Source organism: Dermacentor albipictus, chromosome 3, assembly GCF_038994185.2.
Source record: "Dermacentor albipictus isolate Rhodes 1998 colony chromosome 3, USDA_Dalb.pri_finalv2, whole genome shotgun sequence".
Taxonomy (NCBI): domain Eukaryota; kingdom Metazoa; phylum Arthropoda; class Arachnida; order Ixodida; family Ixodidae; genus Dermacentor; species Dermacentor albipictus.
Genome location: NC_091823.1, coordinates 124,486,868 through 124,504,424, shown reverse-complemented (window position 1 = coordinate 124,504,424; position 17,557 = coordinate 124,486,868). Strand labels below are relative to the sequence as shown.

The window sequence follows — 17,557 nt, the reverse complement described above, 5'->3', positions numbered from 1 at the left end:
TCACCGCCACCGCGTGACTCACGCGACCACAAAGACTCATTTCATTGTGCCCGGCGAGATGTTGTTCGTCCTTTTTATATGTCCTTTGCCCTAGAAATCTCCTTCGGTCTTTACTTTTACGCGTGAAAGTTACCTGGAAGACCTACTACTTAGCATACTCAGCCAGATTCCAATGCCAAATTCGGAGGAAGCACCGAAATAGCTCGGTCCACATGCTACCCCTCAGCGACTGTAATGCGGCACCGTTCTGTAGAATTGGCTTACAAACGACATTGCGAACCTGGCAATTGCACATGTGCGCCGGTGTAAAGACAGGCTCAGCATGTCAGCACCTTTCAATAAAACAGACTTCTGGATAGGACCAGTTTCAATAACATAGCCCGAGTAGATCCTGTTTATTATTACACTGTCTCCAAAGTCGGGACTTAGTCTCGACTGAATGATATTCGGAAAATGCGCATTTTAGTACTACACTGTCTCTGGGATCAATGAACTTTGCTACGTAAGAAACCGACCGAAGGACAAGCAGGAAGCCTAAGAATGGTGGAGGTACAGGCAAATAAATCTGCGTAATTAAAAATAAAGTACCGTCAAGCTGCTGCGGGTCTAGGGCATATATATGTAATTGTTCATTAGCTATGAGCAGGGATAGCGAAATAAATGCAGGCATAAACGGTAAACTCCTAAGTTCTGCATTCTAAAAACTGGCTTAACCGTTGTTCACGATGGTTATGGGTGGCAATCATAACATGACAAGTAGCGTAAGCAAGCCGTGCAGCACACCTAGCTGTGTGCATCCAATATTTTTCAATATATTTGCAGGTTTAAAAGTAATGCCACAAATTTATATACGAAACGCGAGAACGCAGGACGTGAGCTGGAATGAGTACAAGAATACTTCTAATGAATAAATTTTATTACAAAGCAACCGCTGGTATTTTGACCATAAGAATTAGTTTGCCAAGAAATTTCAGTAAGTTCGCGTGAGAGTTTGCGCTCTGGTCGTGCTTTTAGAAAAAAAAAACTATGCATCTTTAAACAAATGAACGTCCACTAACTTTTCGAAAATTGTTGACATTTTTGAACGGACGCTTTAACCGGTCATGTTTCATGCTACACAGGAAGCGTCAATGAGGTACCGAGAAATGCTACCGGCATCGCAAGAGTGTAGTCACAAGAATGTAGACTTGTAGGACGCAAAGCTTCAGAGGAGCCCGAACGCAATATTTAGGAGCCGTGAAGCAACGAACAGCGCAAGGCGTTGTTTTAAGTAGAATAATCATTTGCTGTCCCACATTGCAGTCGTGATTGCATACGGTCACGTTTCTGTGCGTACGAAGACTACGCATACTTGTAATGAGTGCAGTATGTCGAGAGCTTGCATCCGTAACGTCCCGTCGTTTCGTGTCTACTGCAACGCTGCAGGTGAACCATAGTGAACGCCGCTTAATTGACGCGAGAGAGAAAAAATCTAAGTCACCTTCTTTTTTTTTTGCGGAAAACGTTTTGCAGCACACACAGTTGAACAAAAAAAAAGCGCAGCTATGCAAGCATTCCCAACACACACAAAAATTAAGAAAAAGCAGGGGAGCAAGCAACAGTAAGGCTATACGGCAAACAATGTTTGGCAGATTGTACATTTTCGTGTTCTGTATGGTTACAGCTAGACAATTGTTGAAGGCTTTACCATTTAGAGACTTTTCGCTCATATGTCTTTCAGAGTCGCGGCAGCGAGAAAAATGTGCACACTCAGTGCCTTCCTTCCAATGCGCAGTCACAGTGATGATTTGCTGCGACACAGATGCGACGAAAAGTAATGATAGCAGAACATTTTCAGAAGCACACAAATAATTGAGTCGAAATAAATATCCCCAACACATAACCAAACAAACATTGCTGAATGCCCCGTATGTCCTTGCGCACAGACTCAGAGGGCGCTGGTGATGTTGAGGATGTCATCGAGTGTTGAGGCATTGAATGCCGAGATCGTCGTCGTCGGTGGTACCACTGTCGCCCAAGCGGGAAAATGGCCCAGGTCGAACAGGGCGTTGCCGACGGTCAGCAGCGAGAGCAGCTCAAGTACGATAGTCACGATCTTGACTGGAAAGCCGATTTTAATCTGCGGATAGATACAGACGACGAAGGGCTGATGAGCTGGAACGCTCTGCGTTATCAAGAAAAGATTAATTCTCGATGTGCACATCCACAGAGGCTGTATTATCTTAGCAAGCAATGCTACACTGATAACTATTTCAATACGATGACAAGCAATTTTGTAAAGAAAGAGATGCCTTGGTTTAATACAAGCTTTAACCTGTTATAAGGAGATCGCTAAATATATACATAAAGAGCTTTACAGAAGAACATAGGGAACTGCAAATTAGAGAAACCAAGGTAAAGAAAAACTGTCCTGGTCTAACCTAAGTTTATGCAGTACTTGTCATGGCCATATATATTTATACCGCAGTAAAAAGTATCTCTCAGTTATCTGTTCTTCTTCTTTACACAAGTGATGTACGTTTTAGTATTACATTATGAACTTAATTGATAATTAAACAAGTAAAAGTTTGTGAAAGTGAAATTGCAACAAGTCCATATACTCTTTAGGTGACGCAACCTTTTGGTTACGCCTGTACGACATTTTAGTTCGTTTTGACCTTTTCGGACAGATGAATATTTTTCAGTCGAAAAATATTACATTTCATCTACCTTGAGGTACATTGTCAAATTCGCCATAAGGCCATATAAGAGCCATCCAATAACTCCGGTCCGAAATGTTTGTGGAGCACTGCACTTTACTAGCCACCATCGACGGAAGTGCTCCATATGAAGGAATTTAATGACATAAATAGTATAGATGAGAGGGGTGACAGTGCAATGCCGGAAGGCGATAGCACGAGGGAGTGAGTTGGCACCCTCTCCGCAGCAAAAGACTCTCTCCACTTTACTGCTTTCTCAGCTATCCGTGCCGAGAGCTCACGTCACGTTTGCGTCACGATTTGTACTTCGTCTTTCGGTCTTCTTTATTTCTTTAGGTTTCTTGTGTGTTTAGTTACACTGCGGGACGCCTTTCTGGTGAAAATTCCAGGCCCTCTTCGCGATGCCGCTAGATGTCCTTGCGCATCTGGGAGAGACTTTACGCGGTAAGCGAAATTTAAGTCTTGGAATCTGCACTGGAAAGAGTTTGTCTACATTACTGAATGGTTTGTGGGCTCTCGGCTTATTTTTACGACTTCTCGTTTTTTTTAACTTTCTATAGCTCGGGTTATTACGCTTCTCTTGTGCTCTTTTTTTTATTCTCATGAAGCCTGCCATACATATGGGCAACCCTTTTTAGTTAGATTCCTTTACATTGTTGATCGCCTAAATATGTTTAGAGCGCCCTAACCTGCCGAAGAACCCAAGGCAATAAGGCTGGCGAAGTTTATGAACATAAGGTACATGGTAAAGCATACTTACAAATTAGAAAGAAGCGATCGGGAGGAAATTGTTTCGGCATGTGAAGTTTCAATATGTGTACGCACACGCTCACTTTGTAGTAAAAAAGTTTGGCTTACTGCTTAGCAAATGCTCACGTTATATATTCTGTAATGCTAACCGACTTGTCGCAACTTTTTTTTCTGTGGTACGAAAGCCAACATTTGAAACTTTCAACACTTGCTCGAAAAAAAATTACGCACCCGTAGACGCTGATTTGTTCACAAGTTATAAGAGACAAAGCGTTGCGGGTCTTATTTTAAAGTGTTTTACAAGAAACAACTTTTCAAAGTTATTTCAGAAGTGTTTGTATTATTTCCGACTTTTCTCCGAAAATTCAGCTCTTTTGGTGAGATTCAGAATTGCAATTATGATTTTGTCTAGATCACAGCATTTAATCTGTAACTGCCCACTTTTGAACAAGATGCGCGGTAATATAATAATAATTTTATTTCTTCAATGCTGTCTATTTTGGCCGCAGTAATCAAAATTCATAAATATAGAAAGAGAACACGGAGAAACTGGAAACGTTTATTTCTTGCATACCTTGCGTGCTTTCCCTAAAAAAAGTAATCTTTCATGTACTTCTCCTAGATTACAAAAACAATTTTTTTTTCGTTTCAGAAAAAAAAACAGTAATTAGCTTGGTTTTTACGATCACTAAAGGTGTGCGATATGGAAAGTAAACAAGGTCATGAATACCGACCTCGCTTGTACCAATGTTTGCCGCAGAGCTCTATTTCGATTTAGGAGGCACAAGCTCGTAGAAGGAAGGCCTTCCTTTCAGGTCGTTAGCGTAACTGCATGACTGCCAGTCGGCGCGTCATATGACTAGTACTCAAATATATTCGGGTACTGGCGACTGCAGCGGCAGACAACTAGGAGAGAAGCTTGCAGCGCCCTGCTTACCATCTCCCAGCAAGACATGCGTGCGTAGTCGAAGAGCAGTGCATTTCCGTAGCAGGACACTGGCAGCAGGAACACCATCGAGGCTCCCTTGGTCACCGGCAGCAGAAGCAGCAGAGGGTTCCAGTTGCGCTCGCTGGCCTATACGTAGCATCAAAAGGAGGTGTAGGAAGAGCGTCAGTTGCGGGCGTAAGAACACACGCTGCACAATTGTCGATTCCTATCAGAGTGCCGTCTTTTAAAAAGGTCCTACAGGCTGCAAGCTGACTTAAACGTTTATAAAATTTCATTAGGTTTGACGTTCCGTTTACACGTCCGACGTAATGGGAGCATGGTGACGGCAGAAAATTCGGAATTTTATTTGCGCACCTTTGCTTACTCCACGAGTTTGTGTATCAATGTGAAATATGTAGTTTATCGTTCTGACTAAACAGCCTACCAGCGATCTACAATAAAAAATAACCGCGCTTCAGCAAAGATCAATCAATCAATCAATCAACCAATCAACCAATCAATCAATCAATCAATCAACCAATCAACCAATCAATCAATCAATTTTAATACCTGGCCCAGGAACAACTTGGTGGTCTGGACACTGGTAGCCGTGAGAATTGGTATAATATACATACAGAGCCCGGGAAGCGTCCGCAATATTTGGCTCTGTACAAGAAATAGGCCTTGTACATACATACATACATACATACATACATACATACATACATACATACATACATACATGCATACATACATACATACATACATACATACATACATACATACATACATACATACATACATACATACATACATACATACATACATACATACATACATACATACATACATACATACATACATACATACATACATACATACATACATACATACATACATACATACATACATACATACATACATACATACATACATACATACATACATACATACATACATACATACATATAGCATAACATAACGATATATAACATATACGAAAACAACATTGATCGACATTTCTGGAAATGTGGACGCCAAGCCATTGGTAACTCTTACGTGGCATAGGGTGGATATATAGATGCATCAACAAACAGGAATAAACAGTAGTGATGTTATAAGATAACAATTTACCATACGGGTGTGCGCAGGTTATGAAATACACATGCGTTTCTGAGGTCCCTCGTATTATTACTTGATGTGCTCACGGATCCCTGGTCGTGCATAAGGATACAATCTATGTCGGGCGAAAAGGTGAGCTTGGAATTAAATGTAATTCCAAGGTCATTAACTCCGCCCTCCAAAGTGAGTGTGACTTTGCTTAGGTGTTTAAGGAAACGGAACTAACTTCTCTTACTTGTAGACGGGATTGCTTTAGTCTTTCGGACATCTAGTGTTTGTGCTGCACGGACCAATCAGCAAAGGCTTGGATATGTCTTGTTGAAGTAGAATGTAGTCTCAAACGGTGCGAATTTCTTTCGATATCTTCATATCCTCCACGTAAACTAACGATAATGAGTTCTTTATTGCTTTGGATACATAATTTGCAAACAGATAGAAGACAAGCGTTCCAAGGACAGAGCGCTATGGCACACCACTGGTAGCTATGTACGTCCTTGAGGACTCTCTATTTGAGGTGATATAGCACTGTCAGTCTTACAGGTAGTCATGCAGCAAAGATAACGAAGGTGCGGAAACACCGGTTTTGTAGAGCTTTCGGAGCAAGAGGGCATCACGGACTTCAAACGCATTGCTTAAGTCACAGTAAGCAGCGTCCAGTTGACTCCTGCTCTGGGCCACTTTTGAATCGGGGGGTCATAATTTTGTTGAGTTTCGTTGGTGCTGAAGGGCCCTGTAGAAACCCATGTTAGTTTTCCAATAAATAAATAAATAAATAAATAAATAAATGACTCAATCAATCTAGGGTGGTAATAAAGTGCCCAGGAACAATCTTGAGGGTCTTGGTGCTGGCGCACTCGGCAGAACAATGCACATGAAAAACAGTGCACGCCTACACACACACATATACGCATACAGACGCGCGCACAAATAAAAAAATATTTCGCGAATACCGATTTTAACAGGCCATAACATGTGCACACGAAGAGAATAAAAAAAACAAAAGGGGAGAATACCGAAAAGGATTACGGAACGATGGAACACACAGCATATGAGGGTTCTTGCTGAGTTATCGCAATTGGTTTGCAACACTTTTCAGGAAAATACTGAAATTAGGCATGAAGATATCCAGGCACTATGAATGGGCGTTATTTGTCGCCTGCACTCTAGATAGAGGGTCTGTGAAATCGGAAGGCTGAAAGGCACGTTGCTTCCTTGTGCTTTTCTGTAAAATGTAAACGTGCACATTAGACGGAAAATGCGAGCAGCGTATTTTTTCATGCATTAACTGGTGAAGAAAAAGAACATCCGATTTGTTGCCTCTATAGGTGGGCTTAGGTAACGTGAGTGTGTGTGTCCTGTCCTATGGAAATGGGAGGCTTTTTACAGAATCGATGTTTAAATGTATATGTCAATATTTTTTTGCACACGTTCGAGAAGTTCACAATTTGACCTACAAGTGTCACCACAAGCGATGGAGGCGTACAGAAGAACTGGAAGGCATACGTTCTTATATAAAGTTACAAATTGCCTAAATTATTTGAAGTCTCTCGTCAACCGATATAGTGGACGCTGCCTCGTCTTGTGAGCGTGGGGTGAGAAACCCAGAGAGCTATCGAAATGAACTTCAAGGTCCTTCGTTCCCTGAACTCTAGGCAGGACAAGGTCTTTAACGCTATAGGTAATTAAGGTGCTCTTAGTTTTCCGCGTGAAGCTTACAATTGTTGTTGTTGATGCTTTTATGACCAGCTTGTTTCCAACGCACCATGGCGCAAAATTCGCAATGTCCTTCTGAAGAGCGGCGCAATAATAAACATTTTTGCCGCTTTAAAAGAGTTTCGCGTGATTAGCATATAACACAACTGAAGAGCTTTGAATGACTGCGGAAATGTCGTTAATGAACAGCAAGAAAAGAATAGAGCCCAGGACCCTTGAGGAACTCTAATTGTAACCGCATAAATTTTTGAAGGGTGACCCTTTACGCTAACGTAGCAGTAGCGGCCGCGTAGGTAGCTTCTTATCAGCGCTGTGACAGAGTGGCGCAAATCAAGTTGTTTTAGCATTTGAAGGAGTATTTCGGGGCATACAACATCAAACACCTTACTGAGGTCAAAATAAATGACCTCCAGCTGTCCTTTCTAATACACTGCTTGAGATGCATGCATTATGAAGCTAACGAGGTTGGTAGTTGTTGAGCGTCCCGATATGAAGCCATGCTGCTGAGGAATGATAGTATTTTTAATAGAATGAATTATTACGTGATGAGTTGACTCGAATAATTTAGATGCTTTTCATAGGAGAGAAATAGGCCCGTGGTTACTCGCAGCAGTTCTTAACCCTGACTTAAAGACGGGAACGATGCGTCTAATAATAATAATAATAATAATAATAATAATAATAATAATAATAATAATAATAATAATAATAATAATAATAATAATAATAATAATAATAATAATAATAATAATAATAATTCATTGACCAATCATATATTACCGCGCCCATGTACACCGTACAGATGGTAAATCAGCGAAGTTGAAATGTGCGGCCCTGACGTTTATCCTTGGGTTTACCCCGACGGCTTCTTAAACTCTTCCTCATTTATTGGGTAGGTCTTTGTGTTTCTTAATGAGGTTACGCACACGTTTCGCTTGGGTTTATAACATTGCTTATTTGAAATGCAACACATTGCGCTGCGCATAATCACCATTATGGAGGAGTGCAATGAGCGGTTCCCAGTGGCTTCATGAAAGTGTTTCCGGATTATCTTACGCATTTGTGCGTCGTAATGCGTTAATCATGGTGTTTATGACTCGGTTATGCACTGCATTTACCATGTAACCCAGTGTGTCCGCACAATTCATTTAATTAAATACAGGGACACATTTTTGAACCTATTGAGAAGTCGGAGAGAGACTTCTGCGCACGCACTGGGCTGCGAGAGAGAGACGACGTCACTATCGGCGTAGCCAATGGGGCACCACACCTCTGCTGCGAGATAATTGTGTCATCATGAAATAGTCTTAAGCCCGTCCCCCTCTGAATCCCTTCCCTGCAATAAAACGCACATAAATGTATATGTTTTAAATGCTTAAGCATTTATATGGCTACCCAACGAGAAATTTGTCCGTTGGTCCCGTAAGACCGATGCAATGGCTCATATCCCCCATAAACAATGGCTCATACTCTGGAATTAGGGATTCTATGGTTTGACTGCCAGTGTTTCGCCTAGGCACATACTGCTTCGGCATAAAAAAAATAAAAAGGAAAATGGCAGTTGGACAATGTGTGAAGCAATTACAGAACAAAGCAAAGCTCGGAAAAGAACAATTACCGAGCTATGAAAACATTGAGATCATGAAAATAAGCAAGAATGTACTCCGTGAATTGTTGAGTGTTTCTGATGACAGACATGAACATGAAGGAATCTATGTTTTTCGTTAGCTTGGCGAGTAATGTGAAACACAATACAACTGAGAAGTTCGGGGCAGGTGACAATACCGAGAAGCAGTTTGAAAAAAAAAAGAGAAAATCAGCGCGATTCCGTCGGCGGCGAAGTAAGGGCAATGTCAATAATCGAACAGTGCTAGAACAAGCAGCAGTGTCCGTGTAAGCAAAGTGGTGATGATATATGTTTAGAAACATTTTCTGGAGCCGATCTACAATGTGACCAGGATATAGAAATATAATTTCGCATGACCTACGCGTATTCGTGCCGAGCAAGACATATTGTTATGGAGAACTTGCGGAACGTTGTAGGAAAACTGAATTCCCTCGACAGTCTGCAAACAGAACCAAGAGAGCGCACACTCCACATTGCAACGTGTTTACTGTGAGCAGAAAAAGTATAAGGTTGTATGAAAAAGTACACCGAGATCATTGATCTCACAAACCTTATACAATGACACTGAATGTACAGAATAAGAAAGATAAATGCTTGCTCTTTTGCGCGTGAAGGTATTGACTTTGGTGTTAGCAGCATTCAAGGTGAGGCTGTTATCTTTGCACCGCGTAACAAAAGAAAGAGGTCAGAGTGCAGGATGCGACTGTCATAAATAGTATGACTTTCCTGTTCATCGGCATACAGAAGGAAAGAAGAATTCCAAATAGTAGAAAGAGCATCATTAACAAAATGTTTTAGAAGCAGTGGTCCTAATCGTCCTTGCGGTACGGCGCTAGTTACGATGTTAAAAGAAGAGCTTTGGCCGTTGATGTTAACATAAGATGATCGATCACGAGGATTGACAAATGACGAGTCAAGATCAAAGCGCATTAGCTTGATCAGAACCAGTTAGTGTCTCACTACATCAAAAATTTTGCTGAGGTCACAGTAAGTGGTGGCAACTTACCCCATTGAAGTACTGGCGCGAAGATCTGTGCCATGGAACTTGCGAGATTTCTAAATGTGGAATCCATGTTCATACGGAATCAATGAGTCATCGAGCTCAAAAATCTTAGGCGCGGCAGACATCGAATTCGAGACATCGGTTTTACAGCGAGACTTTCAATAAAAAAGAACACCAGGAGTTTCACACATTTCAGGGAAAGTGGATGTATTTATAGAGTCAATAAATACAAATGTTAACATGGGGCAAATATACTGTTCTAGGATTTTAGAAATGTGGAGGGTAGGCGATCAGGAACACAGGATACAGAAAACTTCAAGCGCTAAAGGCATTCGTAGATGAGTTATTCATCAAAGAACACAGCACTACATGTAGGAATCGTCATGTTCTGCTGACTGACACCAGCGCTGAAACTTAAAGCTTTATATAGGAATGAAAAATGGGCATCGAAAGATTCGGTGACTGCTTGGGCTTCTACTCCGCTAGAGTCATGCAGGCGAAAACAGTCTCCGCGCTTACTACAGGGCTTGCGGATATCGATTCTTTCATAATTCCGCCGGTCCATCAGAGGTGCTCTCTTCCAAGAAATCATTGTGTCTTGATCCTTCTTACAGAGGTGTTTGCAGAGAGTCCGAAAGAAGAGAAATTCTTCCGTCTACTCAACAGGCACACGATGTCCAGATTTTAGGCCTGCGCGATCTTTCCCTTTTTATTAGTTCTTGGGTTTTATGTGTCGATACCAGTATGTGATTATGAGGCACACCGCAGTGAGGGACTCCAGATTATTTCTGACCACGTGGGGATCTTTAATATGTCCCAATGCATGAGACATGGACACTTTTGCATTGCGCCCCCATCGATATGCTGTCTCCGTGGCTCCGATTTGATGCTGTGACCTCGTGCTAAGCAGCGCGACACCTTAGCCGCTAAGCCACCGAGTTGGGTGAATGACTACAGCTACATAACGCATTGCCATCGTCGAAACCAGTTATGTATGAGTCGTACACTTCAGCGGAACTTCTTATTCACGCTTCCCTAAGAACACTCGGCGACATCTAGCGATTCCACCGCGAGGTCTGCGTGTAACTTCCGAAATGCATTGCACACCGTTGCACTCGAATGCTGGGACCAAAGCGAGTCACACGATCTTTATACTTTAGGGCAGTTATAAATTCATATGACAAGCAGTGGGGATATTTAGAGTGTCGAGGTCTATACTGATGAGTGTATTTGCGCTTACTAATCAAAATAAGCTCCGTAAACTGATCCACTTGGTGATCAACATTGGTTTGGTAAGTAACCGGGGGCCAATCGGTGATGATATATGTTTAGAAACATTTTCTGGACCCGATCTATAAAGTGACTAGGATCTAGAAATGTAATTTCGCATGACCTACGTGTATTCGTGCCGAGCAAGACATATTGTTATGTAGAACTTGCGGAACGTTGCAGGAAAAGTGAATTCCCTCGACAGTCAGCAAACAGAACCAAGAGAGCGCATACTCCACATTGCAACGTGTTTACTGCGAGCAGAAAAGTATAAGGTTATAAGACCAGATATAACAGAAAAAAAATTTACAAACCAACATAATCACCGCGCATGAAAGCAAAGCGAGATTATCCATTTATGCCACTGGAGGAGCTCTGTCTCAAAGCTGACACGGATAGAGTTATTTTTAGAGACGGATGAAACTTATCGTTACGCACAAGGGAAATGTCATGACGAGAGGCATCTATGACTTGAGCATTCGAGAAGATGCAAAGGTCTAAGACGTTACTACAGGAATTGGCGATCAGGTCGTGCAGGTGAAGGGAACAAAAGGACAGAAAGTCCAATAACAGGCTGCATTAATTCTCTATGTATTGTTTTCAATGACAATATCTAAAAGTGTTCCAATCAATTCCACGTGTATTAATACCACCAAGAAAGGTTACTTCTGCTTAATATAGCATGATACTACATTTTCAGTAGACGACATGACCTCACGAAATAAAATAGCGGTTTTGCTGGTACATAATAATAATAATAATAATAATAATAATAATAATAATAATAATCAGTCAATCAAATATTCAATATAGTGCCCACGAACAGCTGCGGAGGCATCGTACTGGTGCACTTGAAAAATAGTACGCAAGAGAAACAGTAAAAACAAGACATGTGGTAAACAAAAAAACAATACGAGATGGAAAAACAAATCGGTAAATAGAAAACGAGGAAGCGGTCGTAAAAGGGAGTCAATCATACATGATTATCTACATTTATAAAAAAACCCACCAAATGAAATCTGAAATATGTCATACAGGCAAAATACTTATTACATGCTTTTCGGAGTTATTGCATGCTTCTGTGGCCCGCGAAATTGCATATGACTCAGAAACCTTGTGCAGTGTGCAATGTCATGCACCCCTTTATAAAGGGACAAAAGTTCGGATTTATACGTCTTAATTGCAGAGGTATCATAAGAAGCCAACAAACACTGACACCAAGGACAACATAGGGGAAGTTAATTGTGCTTAATAAATAAAATAAAAGAAACGATACATTATTGGAAATTAAAGTGGATGAAAAAACAACTTCCTACAGGTGGGGAACAATCCCACAACCTTCGAATTACGCGTGCTATTTTGATTTATTAAGCACAAGTAATTGCCCTATGTTGTCCTTGGTGTCAGTGTTTGTTGGCTTCTTATGACGAATAAAAATCGGGCCCCTTGTTTAACCTCCTTTCTTCTCGTTTAACTGTAGAGGTGTGAGTTAAGGTACATTTGATAGGGTTGAACTATGATCGCCTGAATGGCAAAGGCAGTGCTTGAAAAAATACAGTGTATTTTGGACGCGTTCAACGATGTCAGAATTGGATTTGCATGTTTCAGCACAAGCTGCAGAGACATACCGCAGTAGTGGAAGGCACACGGCAGAATACAGCTTCAGAAACGCAACAGGGGAGTGGAACTCGTGCGATATACCACCAGCAATATCAAGATTGCGAAGGACACGTTCTTTCGCATATTTAGTGTGCGAAGAGCAGCTTAGCGTTTTACCGAAACACGAAGCAAGATCTGTCACTTCATTCATCCTGAGCAGTGGAGTATCCGGAAGGGTGTACGGAAATTGCGCGTGGTGCTGTTTGCGGTTATAACATAAGTTTTGGAAGCAGTTAAGAGTGGCTTATTGTATCGGTTCGGCAGTGAAAAAATGATTTTTTTTTTTTTTGGAGATCAACACAGTCCCGAACAATGTTAGTTTTAAATAGCTTTTAAGTCTTCAGTATATGCAAGGAATGCAAAGTGTCGAATTGGTAATGAAATGTCAGTTATGAACAGTAGGAAGAGAAGAGGGCCAAGAAGAGATCCTTGAGGAGTTCTACTAGTGGCCTCATAGCTAATAGAACTCTGTGTTTTAATGCCAATGGAGCACGATCTGTTTCTTAGGTAATTTTATACCTGGGCACTGATAGAAGTAGGTGTGTCCGTTTGCGTGATCTTTGTAGTAAGGAGATAATGGCAAACTACATCGAACGCTTTAATTTGGCCGAATTGAGGAGCGTCTATTTGGCCACTATCATCTACCACGCTGGAACCATGGGTCATAAATGTGACTCATCGTTGTGGAGCGTCCAACTACAAAGCCATGCTGTATATCTATCAAAATGTTTTTAGCACCGACAAAGGCAGGAAATACAATACCGATTCAAAGATTTTTGACACAGCGCTGAGTATAGATATAAGTCGGTAGTTAGTAACTGCACGTATAGCACATGATTTGTGTGTGGGCACTACCCGGGCTATCTTCAAAGCGCTAGGACACATGCTAGACTTTAGGGGAACCCTTAGAGATGCTTGTGAGAGCAGGGACAAGTATGCTTCCGTGCATCTTAAGCAGTGCGGGAGGGATACGATCAGCACCACAAGAAAGGGTAAGCTCTGGCGTTTCGTACACTTAAAAACAAGGCCTTCATTGAGTGCTAGCGTACATACTCTACCAGACTGAGAAGGAAGGTTACTTAAGGTAGAAAGATCTTTTACACTGAATATGGAACCGAAATGTTCCGCAAATGCGTCAGCAGTATTCGAGACAACATAGCGCTATGCATCAACAAGACATACATCCTCGGCGCTCCTTTTAGATGAATGAGAGCGCTCGTAGCTCCAAAAATATATTCAATTATGTGTCATGCTAGCTTCAACACGTTCAATGAGGTTGTAGTGATCACAGTTATAATGAAATTTGCAAAGACAACGACAGCACCTAAGTTCAAGTTTCCACTTAACTAGGCCTGTCCTCCCCCCCCCCCCTTCTGTGTGCATGGTCTTTCAGTTCTTTAGAAAACCAATGAGACAACCTTCACTACTCCTACTACTACTCCTCCTCCTCCTCATCCTACTACTACTACTGCTACTACTACTACTACTACTACTACTACTATTGGTACTACTACTACTACTACTACTAATAATAATAATAATAATAATAATAATAATAATAATAAACAGCGGAGGATGCAGCCCCCTCTATATGTCCCCTGCTGGACAAAGGCCTCGCTCCAACATTTATAATTCAATCAACCCTGTCCTAAGTCAGCTTGCGCTATTCTAAACCTGCCAACTTCCCAATTTCTTCACACCACCAAGCTTTCCACCATCCACTTTCATTCGCTCAATACAGATTATTTTACTACTAGACCAACGGGTATTGGGTCTACAAAACAGTAGACTTTTATTCGATATAATAGTACCTAAATTAAGGCACTGAACACTTTTTTTTTCATACATAGCGTTTAGCTGTCGGTCATCACTTGGTAATATGTATCGTAGGGGCTTCAACCCATTTTTTCTCCTTCTTTATATTTTATACTTCGAATCCGAATCCCTTATGACCTATGGTCCTAGATAAAAGTACTATTTCACAATATCTCTGTGCCCTCGGCGTTCTAGAATTCTCGTTCTCAGAAAAATTATTCAGAGCAGTAACATGTTAAAAGCCAGTAGCATGACGGAAGCGCTCCACGCCGCACTCTCTAAATAATGTGATCACTGCACCAGAAAGGAACGCTATTCATTGTTGGCAGGAATGCGCTATTCCTGTGCATCAAGGACGATCCTGTATTGACTTAGAACTCAAAGGCACAGCAGCAATAGAATTAGCAGTTTTTTAAGATGAATACAAAGCCCAACACAATGTCAGTCACAGAAGTTGGTGGAAAATGGTAGCTAGAATATACAGCATACGAACACTACGACAAAATGTTACTTGACGAAAAAAAGTATTCGGCAGTAATAAAGAGATAAAGTTATACATGTCCCAGTGACGACTGCTTCTTGTATTCAGAGAAAATATACCACAGGCCACGTTATTTATTAAAATTCTCCAACTTTCCAAGGTATAATGATAATGCGCAACTGCACACAAGTTCTACTTCATTTGGAAGTTCACCTGTTGAGAATAAGAGCCAATAGGGTGTCATTACTCCATGTCCTAGCGTCTATTATAAGCGAACCAATTTAAATCCCAGATGAACAACAAAATAGAGCAGAAATAAGCCACAGGGCGATCTACGATGCTGGACTTCATCTGTAGCTCCCTTGTGTACGCGCAGCTTTGGCTTAGCGCCAAAGCTGCGCCTGGACAAAGCTGGCGCTCGGAGGAGCTCGTCTGGGAGCAACCGGGACGCTAGTGGTACTTTTTTCCTCCGGCTTTGAGGTACTAAAAGCACAACAGGTGCCCAGTGTATGCCGCACAGCAAGCTTTAACAGTCTAGCCGTGCAGAGCGTCTACGCACCCCGCAGACTAAGTGCATAAAACTGTGGCGTGAGCCCGACCAGCACGTACCAAAGAAACCATGGGGGCCATGAGATGGAGCACGCTGTCGTGGCTGCTCTTCATCTCGACCAGGAAGCACTGGATCGTGAACAGTAGCGCCACGCCCAAGCTGGGGTGTATGTCCGCCGCCGCTGACACTAGTTCCAGGCGCAAGGCGCTCACCTCACCGAGCTAAAGTTGCAACAAGAACAAAACATAACAAGCACACTGAGGATATTCGTGCGAGAGAGCTTTTCTCCGAGTAACATTTATCTTTAAGCAGAGACGTCAAAGCCAACTTATACATGTAGCCTACGTATTTGCTGAGCGTTCGAGAGCCGGCACAGTTGAAATGGTGAAGAGAGCGGCAGCACAGAACGCTCGCTTCTGGACACGTATGTACGCTCACCTTTGGCGGCGCAGGTCAGCGTTGTGACTGCTTGCGCTCAACAAGTTACCTGTGTCGATGTATGGGTTTCCCTGGGTGAATGACAGCGAACTTCTTCGATAATTAAGCGAATATTTGCTGCAGTTAACACTACCCGTAAAACTAGGACCCGTCCTGTTTTCTTTATATGTCCTCGACTTGTCTCACGCTACCGCCCCCATAAGGAATCATTACCAACTATCCTTGCTGACAGATCCATTGGTCAATAAACTATGAGCCTTAGCTCGTGTATTTGTGCAATACACTGCGATCGCTTTCAATGCTTTTACCTTTTTTACCCGCCGCGGTTGCTCAGTGGCTATGGTGTTGGGCTGCTGATCACGAGGTCGCGGGGTCGAATTGCCGCCCACGGCGGCCGCATTTCGATGAGGGCGAAATGCGAAAACACCCGTGTACTTAGGTTTAGGTGCACGTTAAAGAACCACAGGTGGCCGAAATTTCCGTATCCTCCACTACTACGGCATGCCTTAGAAAGTGGTTTTGGCACGTACAACCCCATATTTTTTTTTTAAACTGCTACTGTTTATTTTATCTTGATGACAAAACTATAAGCAATGAAAACACCGCTGTGTGCGGCAAACTCAAGGAGTGGCGTTTTTCAATGCTAGGTGAAATGAAAATTTCTGTTAAATACTCCTAAATTAGAAACAAAACACAGGAAAGCGCGACGGGCGCAAGGCCACGTACCTTGAAACAGAGTGTCATGGCGCATCCGGCTCCGGCGAGCAGGAATACGCCCCAGGGAAAGCGAGTCTGGATCACGTCGGTCGAGACGATAGCCGGGGCCGCAGAGCCGCGGGAACGTCGCGCAGGAGCCATGAACGCAAGTGACGTCAGGCCCACCATCATCGTCTGCGAGCGAACCGCGCTGCGCGGTGACATGGGTCAGTATTGGTGCGAATGCTGGAATTGGGTAGCCATCTATCTGATGGAGGAAATCTTGTTCCTCTCGTGGTGACACGACGGGAAAGTGCCCTTATTGCGTTGTTAATTTTTTGTTGATCTTCCATTCTCGAATATTTCATATTATATCTTGTGTCCTCTTGAAATTCTATTTCGCCATTGCCTACTGGCATAAAATATTTGTGTGTGCCGCCCCTGTATATTATACGCCAGTATATGTTTTCTGTGTCCCATATATACTCAAGGCCCATATTCGTAGCTTTTAGCCTGGGAGCCATTCCCTAATTGACTGGGACGAACAAAATATTTCTAAAACATTCATGCATTTAACGCACCAAAGGTCATGTAAATAGGGTGAAGGATGATCGCGCACAGCCCTGCTGCATTTGTGCTCTATCGCTGCATAGTGCAGGAGAACGGGCTTCCAACGTTACCCTGTCTCTTCCCGCATACGAAAAGGGCGACATACGGATCTTTCCTACGGAGCAGAATTTATGCAAATCAACAGGGCATGACGACATTGAGGCCGGCAAATGGTGGTGCTTACAGAGGGAGTGACTT

General features: G+C 42.3%; 1 protein-coding gene across 2 annotated transcripts in view; it reads right to left on the bottom strand.

Moving 5' to 3' along the window:
• Positions 1–898: 898 nt before the first annotated feature.
• The window catches only part of LOC135909446 (Na(+)/citrate cotransporter-like), a 60,381-nt gene continuing 43,722 nt past the window's right edge, over positions 899–17,557 (bottom strand). For both annotated transcript variants that reach the window (XM_065441405.2, XM_065441406.2), the window contains exons 13-16: positions 16,781–16,961; positions 15,676–15,837; positions 4,387–4,524; positions 899–2,119 (exon numbers count right to left, since the gene is read on the bottom strand). In XM_065441405.2, the coding sequence (XP_065297477.2) occupies positions 1,928–2,119; positions 4,387–4,524; positions 15,676–15,837; positions 16,781–16,961 (673 nt within the window). In that variant the 3' untranslated portion in view covers positions 899–1,927. The remainder of the gene's footprint in view (positions 2,120–4,386; positions 4,525–15,675; positions 15,838–16,780; positions 16,962–17,557) is intronic.